The following is a 14,531-nucleotide window of genomic DNA, read 5'->3' on the forward strand; positions in this document are numbered from 1 at the left end:
CGAATAGTGTCCGACTAGATGTAATAACCGGCAGGTGTCTTAAAATTAATAGGGTGAAATTTGAAAAAACAAATGTTGAAATCCGGTTCAATCCCTTAATAACCTGGTTCAACCGGCCGATTTTCCGGTCCAACCACCGATTCACCAGTTCAACCCCAGTTCGATGTAAATCCGGCCCAATATACTGAAATGGACCGGTCCAACCGGCCGGTCCAATCCGGTTTTCAAAACATTGAAATTAACTAACATGTCAAACGTTCAAAGTCAAACGGAATTTCAAAATAATACGAATTGACAATCTAAATTATTGACATCCAATGGTTCTAAAACTTCATGTAAGCCGGCGAATTGTAGATAAAAATAAAGTGGGTATCTTACAATTTACACAAAATTTCAGTAGAGAAAAAAGTCAACACATAGGAACCTCAAAGAAAAGTTAACTCATCATCTGAACTAAGAATTTCTAACTCAACCATCTTTTGTGCACCTTCTTTGACTTTCACTGCAGATGTTTGACCTTTTTCAATCTTTATTCTCTTTGCATTTAGTTGTTGACTTGTTTTGACCTCAGGCGGGTTTGACCCCCCAATCGGCGTTTTCCTTTTATCTGAGCTCTTATTTGGTTGGTTTACAGTTGAACTTGGTTTTCCTGTTAGTCAAGTTTGACTTTTTTATTCACAATATAATCACAAATAAGCAAATTTGGTGGCCAACAAATATAGTGCATTACCTGCAACTTCAGTGAGAAATCTTATTCCTTGTGAGTATTCATTTGTCGTCACTTTTCCTGCGTTACTGTCGAAACAATATCAGGATTAAGTCGCGAAAAGACCACACGCACAAAGGTGACAAATCGATGTTTTTTTATGTTAGTTTTGGTTTTCTAAAGTAAATTTGACAAAATGATTATGGATAAAAGGATCTACAGAATAAAAAAGCTAGGTCTATGTTGTCAAAGACGAAGGCGCAGGCGAGGCGCATCGGCCTCGCCCGGAGCCTAGGCGCAAGGCGCAAAAAAGCGTGGGCTTTTTTTAAGAAAAGCGCACAAAGAGAAAAAAAATATAAAAAATATGTTATGCTTTGGTCGATCTCATGCGTGCCCGCACCTGCGGACACGAATGCAGCTCCGAAAAACCGGGCCCACGTGAGGCAGTTTTTTATACGCACTCGGTTTCATTTTTTTTTTTCTGCTTATGCGCTGCGCCTCAGACCGTTTTTGCACGTCTTTTTGCGCCTCAGACCGTTTCTAAAAAAAAACTCATTTTTGCGCCTAGGCTACCATCAGGCATTGTAGGTGCGCCTCGCTGTGCCCGAGCGCCTAGGCGTGCGCTTTTGACAACATAGAGCTAGGTGACATCAAGACTTTGAATTAACTGAAAATAATATTACAAATAAGTATACCTTAACGCCTTTCGTAATCCCTCAACGGACAAAACTTTCTTTGGCTGCCCAGGCTTAGATACATTTGTCTGGTTTTCAACCATGTAAATGCCTTCCGATTGCATTTTCTCTTTGAAGTTGAAGGCGGTCTTTAAATTCCTGAAGAAAAAAAACGACGCTTTCTTTTACATTTACGCTAAGTATCTATTTTGTGGGGCCACTAAAATTTTGTAAAAACAGCAAAATAAACACTTGAAATGTTAAACTGCTTATGCTTAAGATTACAAATAATCAGTTAAATATATTAAAAACTAAATATAGAAGTGTGTTTTTCATACCCTCCCATGAACTCTACTCTTTTAGTTGAATATTTTTGTGAAGCATTCTGCGGTTCAAATCATCAATATATCACTAATCAGCAAAAGTAATATGAAGCGACAAATGAAAAAATAAAATAGAAAAACCCGCATCCATACCTTTTTATGATACTGGCAATATATTCCGTTACGCCTAAAAACCACATAGAAAACAATAAGTAATAAAAAAAAACTCATTTTAAATAAATAATTTATTTTAGGTGTATAACTTATAAAAAGTCACTTATGTTATGAGTTATGGCTATTCATTACAATACATACATACATACATACATATATATATATATATATATATACGATGATTCTAATCACATACTTGTTAATAATTTGTGTGCAAGATTTGCATTGTCCGAAATCCGCAGAAGTTCCCATTTTCAACAGTTGTGGAGCATTAAAAACTGTCAAAGTAAATCCTTCTTTCTAAAAAAAAAAAACCACAAGAATGTCAATATTTTTCCAATTAAAACACAATAACAAGCACACAATAAGATTGAAAACTATTACCGATTTTGGGTTTTTACGAACACCACAATTGAATAGAGCAAATACGGTTCCAGCTTCTTCTTTGCAGTTCTTTTGATAGGCATTTCCAAACAAGAAAACAGAAACGGTTTTTTCGTTTAAACAACTGATTTCCCATATAGTGTAGGGCTTCCCTGTAGAACTAGTTCTCTTTTCACCCGTACTACATAAAACTCCGGCCGTTGCCCAACAACCAGAAAGAGTATCCCCAGATAAAAGATTCCTACAAATATAACAAAAGTTATAGAATTTAACACGATAAATAAAAGTTATTAATAGAGTGGTATGGCGTACTTTATTGCTGTTAAGCGAACAAATCGAATATCTTCAAATCGATCACTCAATTCCATCTTAGAGACCAGCTGGTTCCTGAGAATTAACATGATATTATTATGGTTTTTCAAGGTAACACGTGTTTTTACAAGAAAGGGATGTCACTTACTTGATTCTCAAACCCGAGAATTTCTCAACGTCAACGTCACTCGAGGTCTTGACACGGTTAGATTTGAGATTTTTCTTACAAGATTCGGGCTCATAATCTAAGCAATCCTCAACAGCAGTTCTAAAGACAGACATGTCTGCTTGTCCCCTCTGCCTGCCTGACCCATCATCTGATAGATACCCTGTATGTATTCATACAATGTGCTGAGAATTATTCAAATAAACATGCATTACTAACAGCCCCAAATTACGATTAATTTGACCCTATTTATCAGTGGCGGCTTTGATGGTGTGCGGGGAGGACCTCCGCGCAAGGCCCGTGATTTCGAAGGGAACGCGATTTTTTTTTTAAAAATTCGATATATATACATTATTTTTTTTTAAGTAAACACGTACCAATTCCAATATACGCCCATTTACAAATCATTTTTTATGGTTTAGTATTTAGCCCACTTGGCATTACGTTTATTGAGCTCAATACTAATTTGATTTTTTTTAAATAATAATAATAAAAAAACATTACGGAAGGGCACATTTTTTCCGAGCTCGAACAGGGTACGTGAATTCTCAGAGACGCCTCTGCTATTTATCAACAAATCAGAACCATGCTCATTTTAACACAAACAACCAAACCGAATCATTCGTTAAACAGGCTTCCAAACAACCCTCCACCCTACACATATGACTAAAAAACACACCCTAGATATAAATCATCGAAAACTGGTAACAAGAAAACACATACATAAAATGCCACCAAATACCCAGTATACAGTTACAAACAGATTGAGACAAAAAAAAAAAAAAAACCCAAATTCTGTTAAAGAAAATCCCAACAAAAAATAAAGTAAATTAATTTCGTTACTCTAATTAAACATGTGTTTGGTGAAACAATGAGTTGCCCTAAATCGAACATTCAAACAAACACACACATCAGGGCAATTTATCAATGCAAATAAAAACAGTCAACAAACGCAACTAATGGGTTCACAGAATAATAAAAAATAATCAATTTCAACTATTTTAATCTAAATGAAGCCAAAAAGTTAGAGAAATGTACCGGGTGAAGGAGATGAAGGCGGGGTTTCTAGAACCCTATCTTGCAGGGAGAGAAGAAGATCAAGATCGTCACCGTGTGTTGACATCGTTGATTGATTCAGTGTGTCCGCTTACTGAATGGTGATTACGCGTGTTTATTTGGTTGTTTTAGATTGGATTGATGTAATATGCAAATTTTGATGAGTTTTGGAGGGAGATTTGAAGTTATTTCGGTGGGAAACCATTTTCCCCCAATTTGCCTTTCATATAGATAGCTGTGGTTTCCTACTTATAAAAATACAGAGTAAATTACTTTTGTTTTAGTGGTTTTAACCATTTAAGTCCAAAATCAAAAAATTTAACGCCTCCCTAGTCATTTATTTTATAACGTTTTGAGTCCAATTTTATTCATTTTATAACGATTTGAGTCCAAAAATTTGGACTCAAAATGTTAAAATTTGAACTCAAAAGGACTCAAATGGTTAAAGAAAATGTTATAGGGGCTCAGGTCGTTAAACTTTTTGCTTTTGGACTCAACTAGTTAAAACTACTAAAACACAGAGACTCAAAAAGTAATTTACCAAAAAATATATGAAGTATATTGTTATTTTAGTCCATCAGGTTTGTCTCAAATTGTCATTTAGTTCAAATAGTTTTATTTTTCTTCTCTGAGTCATTGAGTTTTTCATTTTTTTGTCATTTTAATCACATTAACTAATTCAGTCTAAAACCTGTTTATAACCAGGAGTATTTTTTGTATTTACAAAAAAAAGTTTCTAAATAGCCATTTTCAGCCAAAACCATTTTTATAATTTTTTTTCTTTCAATCATTTAAATATATATTTATATATAATAATTATAATATAAGTATGATGAGTGGGAATCCTGCGGAAAGTGTGTTTTTTCTAGAAAGACTAGGAAGCGATCTGGGCCATCCAATGGGTGTGTTTAATAGTTGAGATCATCTTTGTGGCATTTTGATAATATGTGTGTCTTAAAGATAGGATTATTTAATTACTCAGGGATAGATATGTCATTTAGCTTGTTTTAAATATGGAAATAACTGTCATTCCATAACCACCCCACATTTTTTGCGATTCTCTCTCTCTCTCTCTCTCTCTCTCGTCTCTCTCTCTCTCTTCCTTCTATCCTTCATGAAGAAACACAACATCAAGAAAACACATCGTAACAGCATGAATGGTAAAACACAGCGTCAAGAAATCCTTCAGCATACCAGCATGAATGCTAAAACACAACGGTATCAAACTGCTTGCTGTTAAAACACAATGTCAATAAATCCTCCAGCATTACGAGCATGAATGGTAAAACACAGCGTCAAGAAATCCTCCAGCATTACCAGCATGAATGCTAAAACACAACGGTATTAAACTGCTTGCTGTTAAAACACAATGTCAAGAAATCCTCCAGCATTACCAGCATGGATGGTAAAACACAGCGTCAAGAAATCCTCCAGCATTACCAACATGAATGCTAAAACACAACTGTATTAATCTGCTTGTTGTTAAAACACAATGTTAAGAAATTCTCCAGCATTACCAGCATGGATGGTAAAACACAACGTCAAGAAATCCTCCAGCATTACTAACATGAATGCTAAAACACAACTGTAATGTCAAGAAATCCTCTAGCGTTACCAAACATCATTCATATTATGGGATCTATAAAAACATTGACTTTAACCCTCTAACTGTTAAAACACAATACCAAGAACATGCTGATAGATTCCAGATGCCATGATTTTTCTCTCCTTATAAAAATTTGATCAGCGATGAATCTTGTGAGCAAGAAAACGAAGGAATGATTGATATTAAGTGAGATCAGAAATCGAAAACAAAAAATTCCGAAATTTATGGAGCAAATCGGTTTCATTATGGATAGTTAGTTATTAAAGATAATTTCCTAAAATAAAAATAGATGGTGAAAGTACATAATTGCCTTTCTAGTTAAAATCCTTCAATGCCACGTGTCGCATTCTGATTGCTTCCTAGAATTTCTAAGAAAAATCCACTTTCTACCCAACTCCTCCTTTTCATAACAATTATTTAGAAAAAAAAAAAAAAACAAATGCTCAAACACCCCCCCTCCCCTCTCCTGTTTCTCTCCCTCATCAATCATCAACCACAATAATCACCACCGTGCACCACCACTACCACCCCAGCATTCACCACCATAACCACCACAATCCCATCGTTTCATAACCCCACTCTCTTTTTCTCTCACTTTTCTCTCTCTACATACTCTTTCTCCTCCACCACCATTAGCCGCTACCCCCAGCCATCATTAGCCACCACCCCCATCCACCATTAGCGAGCACCACCACTGCCACCACACGCCACACCAACCATGTCACACCCCGACCACGTAGGACAACAAACCGTGGCGGAAACGTCGGGGAGTGTTGTAACAGAAGCTATTGTTTCATAACCATGGATACAAAAAGTGTTTCGTTTTATTGATAACATTAAATATTAATATTGTCTTATCACAGAACAAACAAGTTTCTTATTGACTATCATAGTTATTATGTCACTAAAGCCTTGTCCAGATCCTACGTGACGCATGCATCCTAGAAATCAATCAAGCATCAACACCTGAAACATATGTAAAAACTTAGTCAGCAAAGAAATGCTGGCGAGTACATAGGTTTTATAAGAGTATCGGAATCATGGCTCATTTATATGTCGCAGTACTTTATTAGACTACAAGAGTCAAAATACAAACCTTGTTTTGAAAAATGTATTGCAACATAGTTAACCAACTCAAATCAAGTTGATTATAGTTTATAAAATCCCATAGCCATGCTTCTTAACCCAAAAACATTTTTTTTAGAAAACCAACTTGTAAAACATCTTGTAAAAACTTGTTAAAAACTCGTATAGTTTATATCTCTTAGTAAAACATCGTTGTATGATATCGTTTCAAAATCGTTTACCCAAGTGAACTAAATAACGCCACAATATGTAATATGATGAAAACATTTATATATAGGAAGTACCAGCGGCGTATCCACCATGCTTTCATCACATTACACCCGTCCCGTTATCTAAACACTAACCAAAAACCAATCGTTTACCCAAATCGTTTAACTTGTTAAAATCGTTTCGAAATCGTTAATCTTGTTTATAATCGTTTAAATCATCCTCGTTTTAATTTGTGAAAAACTATTTATGGTCGTCTCGCTAACAACATTCAAACCTTCGTGACTCGATCACCTCGCTTCTCGCTTCTCGAGTTAACAAACCACAAAAGGGTAAGTTAACAAACATCAGATTCAATCGCTACCCACAACCCCCACACATAACCATGGGTGTAGTAAAGTAACGGGATTTGTCAGATCCTATGGTACCATAACCTAATACTGGTCGGTTGGGCCAAAATTAATGAATGTCATTTGTTATGTAACTACAACCATCAAGTTTTGTTCACATTATTGAAATCGTTATTAGTTTTGTAAAAATCGTTTTTGAAATCATCGTTTAACCCTTGAAAACATTTTGTACATATGAATCACCCCAAAACAATTGAAAACAGTAAAATAGGGGAACTATGTACTCACATGGAGTGCAAAGTATCTTCAATCAATAGAACTCAAGCAAACTCAAGCAAACCAGAGCAATCAAACAACACCTAGTAATCGAATCACTAGTCAAACAATATATGCCTAAATCGGAAGATCGGTTAGAACGAAGTCTTGTAAACCAAATGAGTGTTGGAACTCATGTGATATGGTTTAGCAAAGCTTACATCCTAAATTGAAACCTAACCTAAGTGCTCTCGACCCATTGCGACCCCTTAAGGTAGCTTACGCTACTTTAAGGCGTCGTGCGCGCAAAAGCGCATTCAAGACGTCTAACTAGTCCTATGACAAGTGTTATATGCCAAAACATGTTTAAATATGTTGCATAACCAGTTACGTGACAATAGTTTAGGTCACATATGCCTAATTACCAATTATGTATGAAAAGGGTATTTTGGTAATTTACCTAAGGCATATAAACTACCTATCATGCGACTAATCAAATCTAAGTGACCATAAGGTGTAACCTAGGAAGGTTATTCCCTATGCAATTATGGTCACTAAACATGTTTGGTCGGATCCTAATGATCGACCAAACGGGTCGTGTTCGAAAGTCTAGGCGGGTGTTTAGTCCGCTTTGACTTTTGACTCTAGACAAGCACTAAACTAAAAGTGACGAGCTAAACATGCTAAAACATGTTTAGTTAAGTTAGAAAAAAGGTTTGGTATCAAAACAAACGGTTTTGATACCTAAAAGTAGCTTGGTTACAAAATACGCGAGAATACGCATTCTGGCCGAAGCTACGACTCGTCACTGAGCCTAGATAACGTGGTAATCAGTAGGTATAGTCACTAGGGACTATAACCATCGTGATTACACTCACGTTATGAAGTTCAAACGAACTTCGCATTGACCATAAACTGGTTAATGCAGAAAGTCAAACGCAGTTTGACTTTAACGATAGAAACGAACGAAAAACGCGAAAGAATACTTACAGAGGGTCCCCGCAAGATTTGATTCCGATTTTTCTCTCAGGTAGGAAGCATATACTTCCACTTAGAGAGCATAAGTCAAATTTCAAATTGTGGGTTTTGAAGTGAAATGGATGGGGTATATATAGGATTTCTAGAACCGTTAAGATCGTTCCTCGAAAACTGAGCTTTGATCTGGACCTTACATGTGTGCCCATGGTTTTCTAAAACCATGGGAGCCCCTAATATGGACTATGTTCATTGAATACCAGCCCATGGTTTTGCAAAACCATGGGTGAAAACCATCACACTTCAAAATGGACTAGGTTCATTGAATCTGCTAGAAATTTAAAAAATGATCCCTGCACTTTTGATTTTTTTGGCACTTTTAAGCCCCGTTAACCCCATTTCAAGGCTATAAAATAAAGTTAAAGTATAGGGAACTTAAATATTCTCAAAAACATCTCGGATGTCGGTTCGTTTGGTCGTACGGTTGCGTTATTCGCTTAATTACGACGGAAGTCGTAACGAACGCAAAAACGATCCAAATTAAGCGACGAATGGAATTTTATCATGCCAAACACTAAAATAAAATATTTTAATGCTTACATAATTTTTTTTGTCCGGATGTATTCAGAACGTAAGTTATGCGCGAAAATTCAAACTTATGCACTTTTTGACGCTTTTAGTCCCTGAATGAGCATAAAGTTTATTTTAGCATACCGAACCCCTCAAAGCCTATTTCTAAGCTATGTAAAGGTTATTTAGGGTATGTTTAACTTATGATCAAGTTCCGGAATGTTCGTTACTATACAAATCGGCATAGTTTCACAGTTTGACACAAATAGTCTCTCCGATCGAACAAAGTTGATTTTAACACACCAAACCATCCAAAACTTAGTTCTAAGTTATGTTTATTTAAAGTATGTTAAGCCAATGTCACTATTCCGGAGTGTTTGTTGCATTAAAATGGTTATATTTACGCATCGGTGCGCATGTAACCTTCCAGAAAGCGATTTAGAGCTTGAAATCATAATCGAATCGAATTGAAAACTTACCAAACATAAATACACACATAATAACACAAAAACATATATAATAACACCAAAGCACATTGTTTTATTAATAATCAACATTGTTTTATATTGAACCACGACTACAGAACACAGTTGTCACAGTCTCCCCTACTTCAGGAAATTTCGTCCCGAAATTTTAACCAGAGGAAGCTTGTGAAAACAAATGCGGATATTTTGCCTTCATCTGGTCCTCACGTTCCCAAGTAAACTCTGGGCCACATTTGGATTCCCAGCGAATTTTTACCAATCGAATCCGTTTGTTCTTCAACTGTTTGAAAGTATGGTCCATGATCTCCACAGGTTTCTCGACAAAGTGCATCGTTTCATTGATTCGGATCTCGTCGAGAGGAATGTGAAGATCAGCGTCGGCTTAACACTTTCGCAATTTGGACACGTGAAAAGTCGGGTGAATATCCCAAGCTCTAGAGGTAGCTCTAAACATATCCTCCAGAGTTTGAATCGTTCGCTCAGATTGACTATCTGTTTGGGGATGATAAGCAGTGCTTAGATTCAGTTGGGTTCCCAAAGCAGATTGCATGGTCTTCCAGAAATGAGATGAGAATCGAGCATCACGATCAGAAATGATATCCAAAGGAACACCATGTCGAGATACTATCTCATCAACATAAATCTTTGCAAGTTTATCAGCAGATAGGTCCTCGCGAATCGGAATAAAATGAGCTGATTTCGTTAATCGATCGATAACAACCCAAATAGCATCGTGACCTTTAGATATACGCGGTAACTTAGTGATGATCCATCGCAAGGCTCTCCCACTTCCAAACCGGTATCTCTGGTTGTACAAGCAAACCAGAAGGTCGTTGATGTTCAGCCTTGACTTTAAGACAAGTTAGGCATTTTGATACATACAAGGCAACATCCTTTTTCATACCAGGCCACTAGCACTGAGTACGAAGATCCTTGTACACTTTATCAGCACCAAGATGGATAGAATATCGAGACTTGTGAGATTCGTCCATTACCAAGGTGCGAAGGTCGTCTTGTTTTGGAATCCACAAACGATCCTTGAAATAGAGCAACCCATCGTCCTTCGTTTCGAGTTTAAGCTCAAGCTGATGTGGTAATTCCGTACTCATCAAATTTTGTGAAACACAAAATTGCTGAGCTCGAAGAACACGAGTTTGAAGATTAAATAGCGTTTGGAGTGTTTCTTCTTGTTTGGGTCTCTACTCAAAAGGCTTATTCTTTTGAGTCAAAGCAGTGAGTGGAACCGCGATTTTTGAGAAGTTTGAAATGAATCGACGATAATAACCAGCAAGACCAAGAGAAGATCGAATCTCTGTAGGTGTTGTTGGTATATTCTAGTCTTTAATAGCAACAATCTTGGATGGATCCACATGAATACCCTGCTCATTGACTATATGACCCAAGAATTGAACTTCTTTAACCCAGAATTCACACTTGGAGAATTTAGCAAAAAGTTGTTCCTTCTTCAAGAGTTCTAATGTTAAGCGAAGGTGTTGCTCGTGCTCGGCTCGAGACTTCGAATAGACTAAAATATCGTCGATGAACACAATGATGAACTTGTCTAAATAAGGTTTATAGACCCTATTCATTAAGTCCATAAAGATGGCTGGAGCATTTGTCAAACCAAAGGGCATGACAGAGAACTCATAATGCCCATACCATGTGCGGAAAGCAGTTTTGGGAATATCTTCTTCGAGAACACGACGTTGATGATACCCAGAACGCAGGTCGATTTTTGAAAAGCATGAAGCACCTTGCAGCTGATCAAAGAGATCATCAATTCAAGGTAAGGGATATCGATTCTTGATGGTAAGCTTATCAAGCCCACGATAATCGATACACATTCGAAAAGACCCATCTTTCTTTTTCACGAAGAGGACAGGAGCTCCCCAGGGTGAAAAGCTCAGACGGATGAATTCCTTATCAGATAACTCTTGAAGCTGCTTCGATAATTCTTGCATCTTCGATGGTGCAAGACGATAAGGCGCTTTTGCAATTGGGTTGGCATTGGGTACAAGGTTAAAATGAAATAGGACTTGACGAACTGGAGGCAAACCAGGCAGTTCATCAGGAAACGCCTCTGGATAATCCCGAACAGTCGAAATATCCTGAATACTCTTGCTCTTGACTTTCTCCTCGGTGACATGTGCTGGGAAAGCAACATATCTTTTTCGTAGATAGCTTTGGGCTTTTGTTTCTTAAAAGAAACGGGCGTTTAAGGTTCTAGGGGAGATCACAAGTGATCATAAAAAGACAGAACCACACGAGTAGTTTATTTTTGTATTGACATCATAAGGTTGCATCAAACATTCATACAATTGCATTGGTTCACAAAAATAAAAACCACAAATTTTTATTTATATAACAACCGCATTGTCTTTAAATGTTAAAAGATAGCAACCAGAGGAAATACAAAATACTAATCGTTCATTGCTGCATCATTGATTGCCTCATTGATGTTATACACTCGTCCACGTGCTGGATTCACATTGACGTTGATGTTGACGTTGACGTTCGCATTCGGGTTCGCATTAGCATTCACGTTTGCATTCACCAGTCTTGGACAGTTGTTGCGGAAGTGACCAAACTCTCCACAGTTGAAACATGAACCCGGTGGGAATCTTGCAGCATTCCCTTGAACCGGAGCTTGAACCTGAGCAACCTGATTTTGTCCCAGACGACAAATATTGGCCAAATGCCCAAGTTTTCCACACGTCGTACATTGCTTACAGGCTTGCTGTGCAATGTGATGACCGTTGCAGCGTGCATAATGAGGTGCGGTACCTTCATACGCCTTCTTCGCAGGAGGCTGAGCCGGTGGGTTCTGATCAATCTGTGTTGTAACGGCGAAATTCTGGGCATCCTTCCGCTTCCTTGACTTCTTCGACGTCTCACCTTCCTTACCCTTACCCTTACCCTTTTTCTTGTCTGTTTCAGAATCAGTCACCTTCTTTTTATCACCCTTGCGGGTGAGTTTACCCTTCCTGACTTGAGATTCAGTCAGGGTAGTAGACAACTCGATCGCTTGACGAAGGGTAGTAGGATTGACACCGGTCACAATATCCAGAATAGAATCGGGTAAACCATCGATATACCTCTCGATTGCCTTCTCCAGAGGGGTAACCATGGTGGGACACAATAGACTGAGTTCTTCAAAACGATCCGTACGCACGGTGTTCAGCCCCAACTTGCTTTAAATAGTCAAACTCTCGTTCCAAAGCTCGAACCTCGTGACGGTGACAAAACTCTTTCATCATGAGAGCCCGAAGCTCATCCCACGTTTGTGCCAATGCCACTTCGGCACCCCTATCGCGCATAATACCATTCCACCAGGTAAGCGCTCGCTTCTCAAACACACTAGAAGCAAATTCAACCTTCCGCGCATTCGGACGCTGGACGTGTCTGAATGTGCTCTCGATACTCTCAAACCACTGCAAGAGCGCAGTTGCTCCTTGCGACCCAGAAAACTTTAGAGGCTTAGCAGAATTGAAGCTCTTGAAGTTGCACGACGCATTGTTGTTATTGTTGTTGTTGTATACCTCGTGGACTTGGGTCACAACGCCTGGAAGTACAGCAGCCACTTGCTGAGAAACCAAGGCTGCGATTTCTTCAATAGTGAAAGATTGTGCTTCACGTCGAGGAGGCATTGTCTAATAAGGACATAAGAGAAACGAGTGAGGTTGAAAAGAAAAAGAGGTATTGAAAATACCGTCAAAATAGCAGAAAGGCGATCATTTGTTCGTTACCTCGAACAAACAAATGACACGGAGTGACTAATCAAAGTAAATGGATCAAAAATAATGTATTGTTGAAGACATGCTCGCCTATAAGTGGACACTCACCCCAAGAGTTCCCAGGTAAGAGTGACTGGTCCGATACTGCGGATTTGTATGAACATTCTAGCCTTAGACAGAAAACTCAGAGTACAGGCACCCACTCTTCCAGTTTGCACGTGTTCACACTATTTAGACCCAACTCTGACGAGATTTTGAAAACTTTAAAGGGTTCAAAACCATATAACAGAGGGTTCAAATCCTAGTAATCAATCATCCTAGAACAGATGATTAGTTTTCAAAGCGGATTCGAACTTAGCGTTCCCATTGTGGTTACCACCTAAGGATAGGTGATGGTATAGTTTTAAAATCTAAACGCAAGTAAACTTGCGTTGGGGTCCTAAAAGTTATAGTCTAGGTCAAAGTATTACTAATAACCTAATTCCCTATAACCATTGGCTCTGATACCAACTTCTTCTGTCACACCCCGACCACGTAGTACAACAAACCGTGGCGGAAACGTCGGGGAGTGTTGTAACAGAAGCTATTGTTTCATAACCATGGATACAAAAAGTGTTTCGTTTTATTGATAACATTAAATATTAATATTGTCTTATCACAGAACAAACAAGTTTCTTATTGACTATCATAGTTATTATGTCACTAAGGTCTTGTCCAGATCCTACGTGACGCATGCATCCTATAAATCAATCAAGCATCAACACCTGAAACATATGTAAAAACTTAGTCAGCAAAGAAATGCTGGCGAGTACATAGGTTTTATAAGAGTATCGGAACCATGGCTCATTTATATGTTGCAGTACTTTATTAGACTACAAGAGTCAAAATACAAACCTTGTTTTGAAAAATGTATTGCAACATAGTTAACCAAGTCAAATCAAGTTGATTATAGTTTATAAAATCCCATAGCCATGCTTCTTAACCCAAAAACATTTGTTTTAGAAAACCAACTTGTAAAACATCTTGTAAAAACTTGTTAAAAACTCGTATAGTTTATATCTCTTAGTAAAACATCGTTGTATGATATCGTTTCAAAATCGTTTACCCAAGTGAACTAAATAACGCCACGATATGTAATATGATGAAAACATTTATATATAGGAAGTACTAGCGGCGTATCCACCATTGAAAACAGTAAAATAGGGGAACTATGTACTCACATGGAGTGCAAAGTATCTTCAATCAATAGAACTCAAGCAAACTCAAGCAAACCAGAGCAATCAAACAGCACCTAGTAATCGAATCACTAGTCAAACAATATATGCCTAAATCGGAAGATCGGATAGAATGAAGTCTTGTAAACCAAATGAGTGTTGGAACTCATGTGATATGGTTTAGCAAAGCTTACATCCTAAATTGAAACCTAACCTAAGTGCTCTCGACCCATTGCGACCCCTTAAGGTAGCTT

The 14,531-nt window shown here is 37.7% G+C and overlaps 1 protein-coding gene across 1 annotated transcript; it reads right to left on the reverse strand.

Moving 5' to 3' along the window:
* Window positions 1-304: 304 nt before the first annotated feature.
* On the reverse strand, window positions 305-3,998 carry LOC110885578 (protein MCM10 homolog). The gene is made up of 10 exons (XM_022133278.2): window positions 3,778-3,998; window positions 2,722-2,902; window positions 2,574-2,648; window positions 2,262-2,502; window positions 2,074-2,177; window positions 1,857-1,890; window positions 1,719-1,765; window positions 1,402-1,539; window positions 731-795; window positions 305-649 (listed from the first exon to the last, which is right to left on the reverse strand). Exons 1-10 carry the CDS (start codon window positions 3,860-3,862, stop codon window positions 426-428), a joined length of 1,194 nt encoding a protein of 397 aa, XP_021988970.1. The 5' UTR covers window positions 3,863-3,998; the 3' UTR covers window positions 305-425.
* Between the last annotated feature and the right edge of the window lie 10,533 nt (window positions 3,999-14,531).

This window comes from Helianthus annuus, chromosome 10, assembly GCF_002127325.2.
Source record: "Helianthus annuus cultivar XRQ/B chromosome 10, HanXRQr2.0-SUNRISE, whole genome shotgun sequence".
In the NCBI taxonomy this organism is placed as follows: domain Eukaryota; kingdom Viridiplantae; phylum Streptophyta; class Magnoliopsida; order Asterales; family Asteraceae; genus Helianthus; species Helianthus annuus.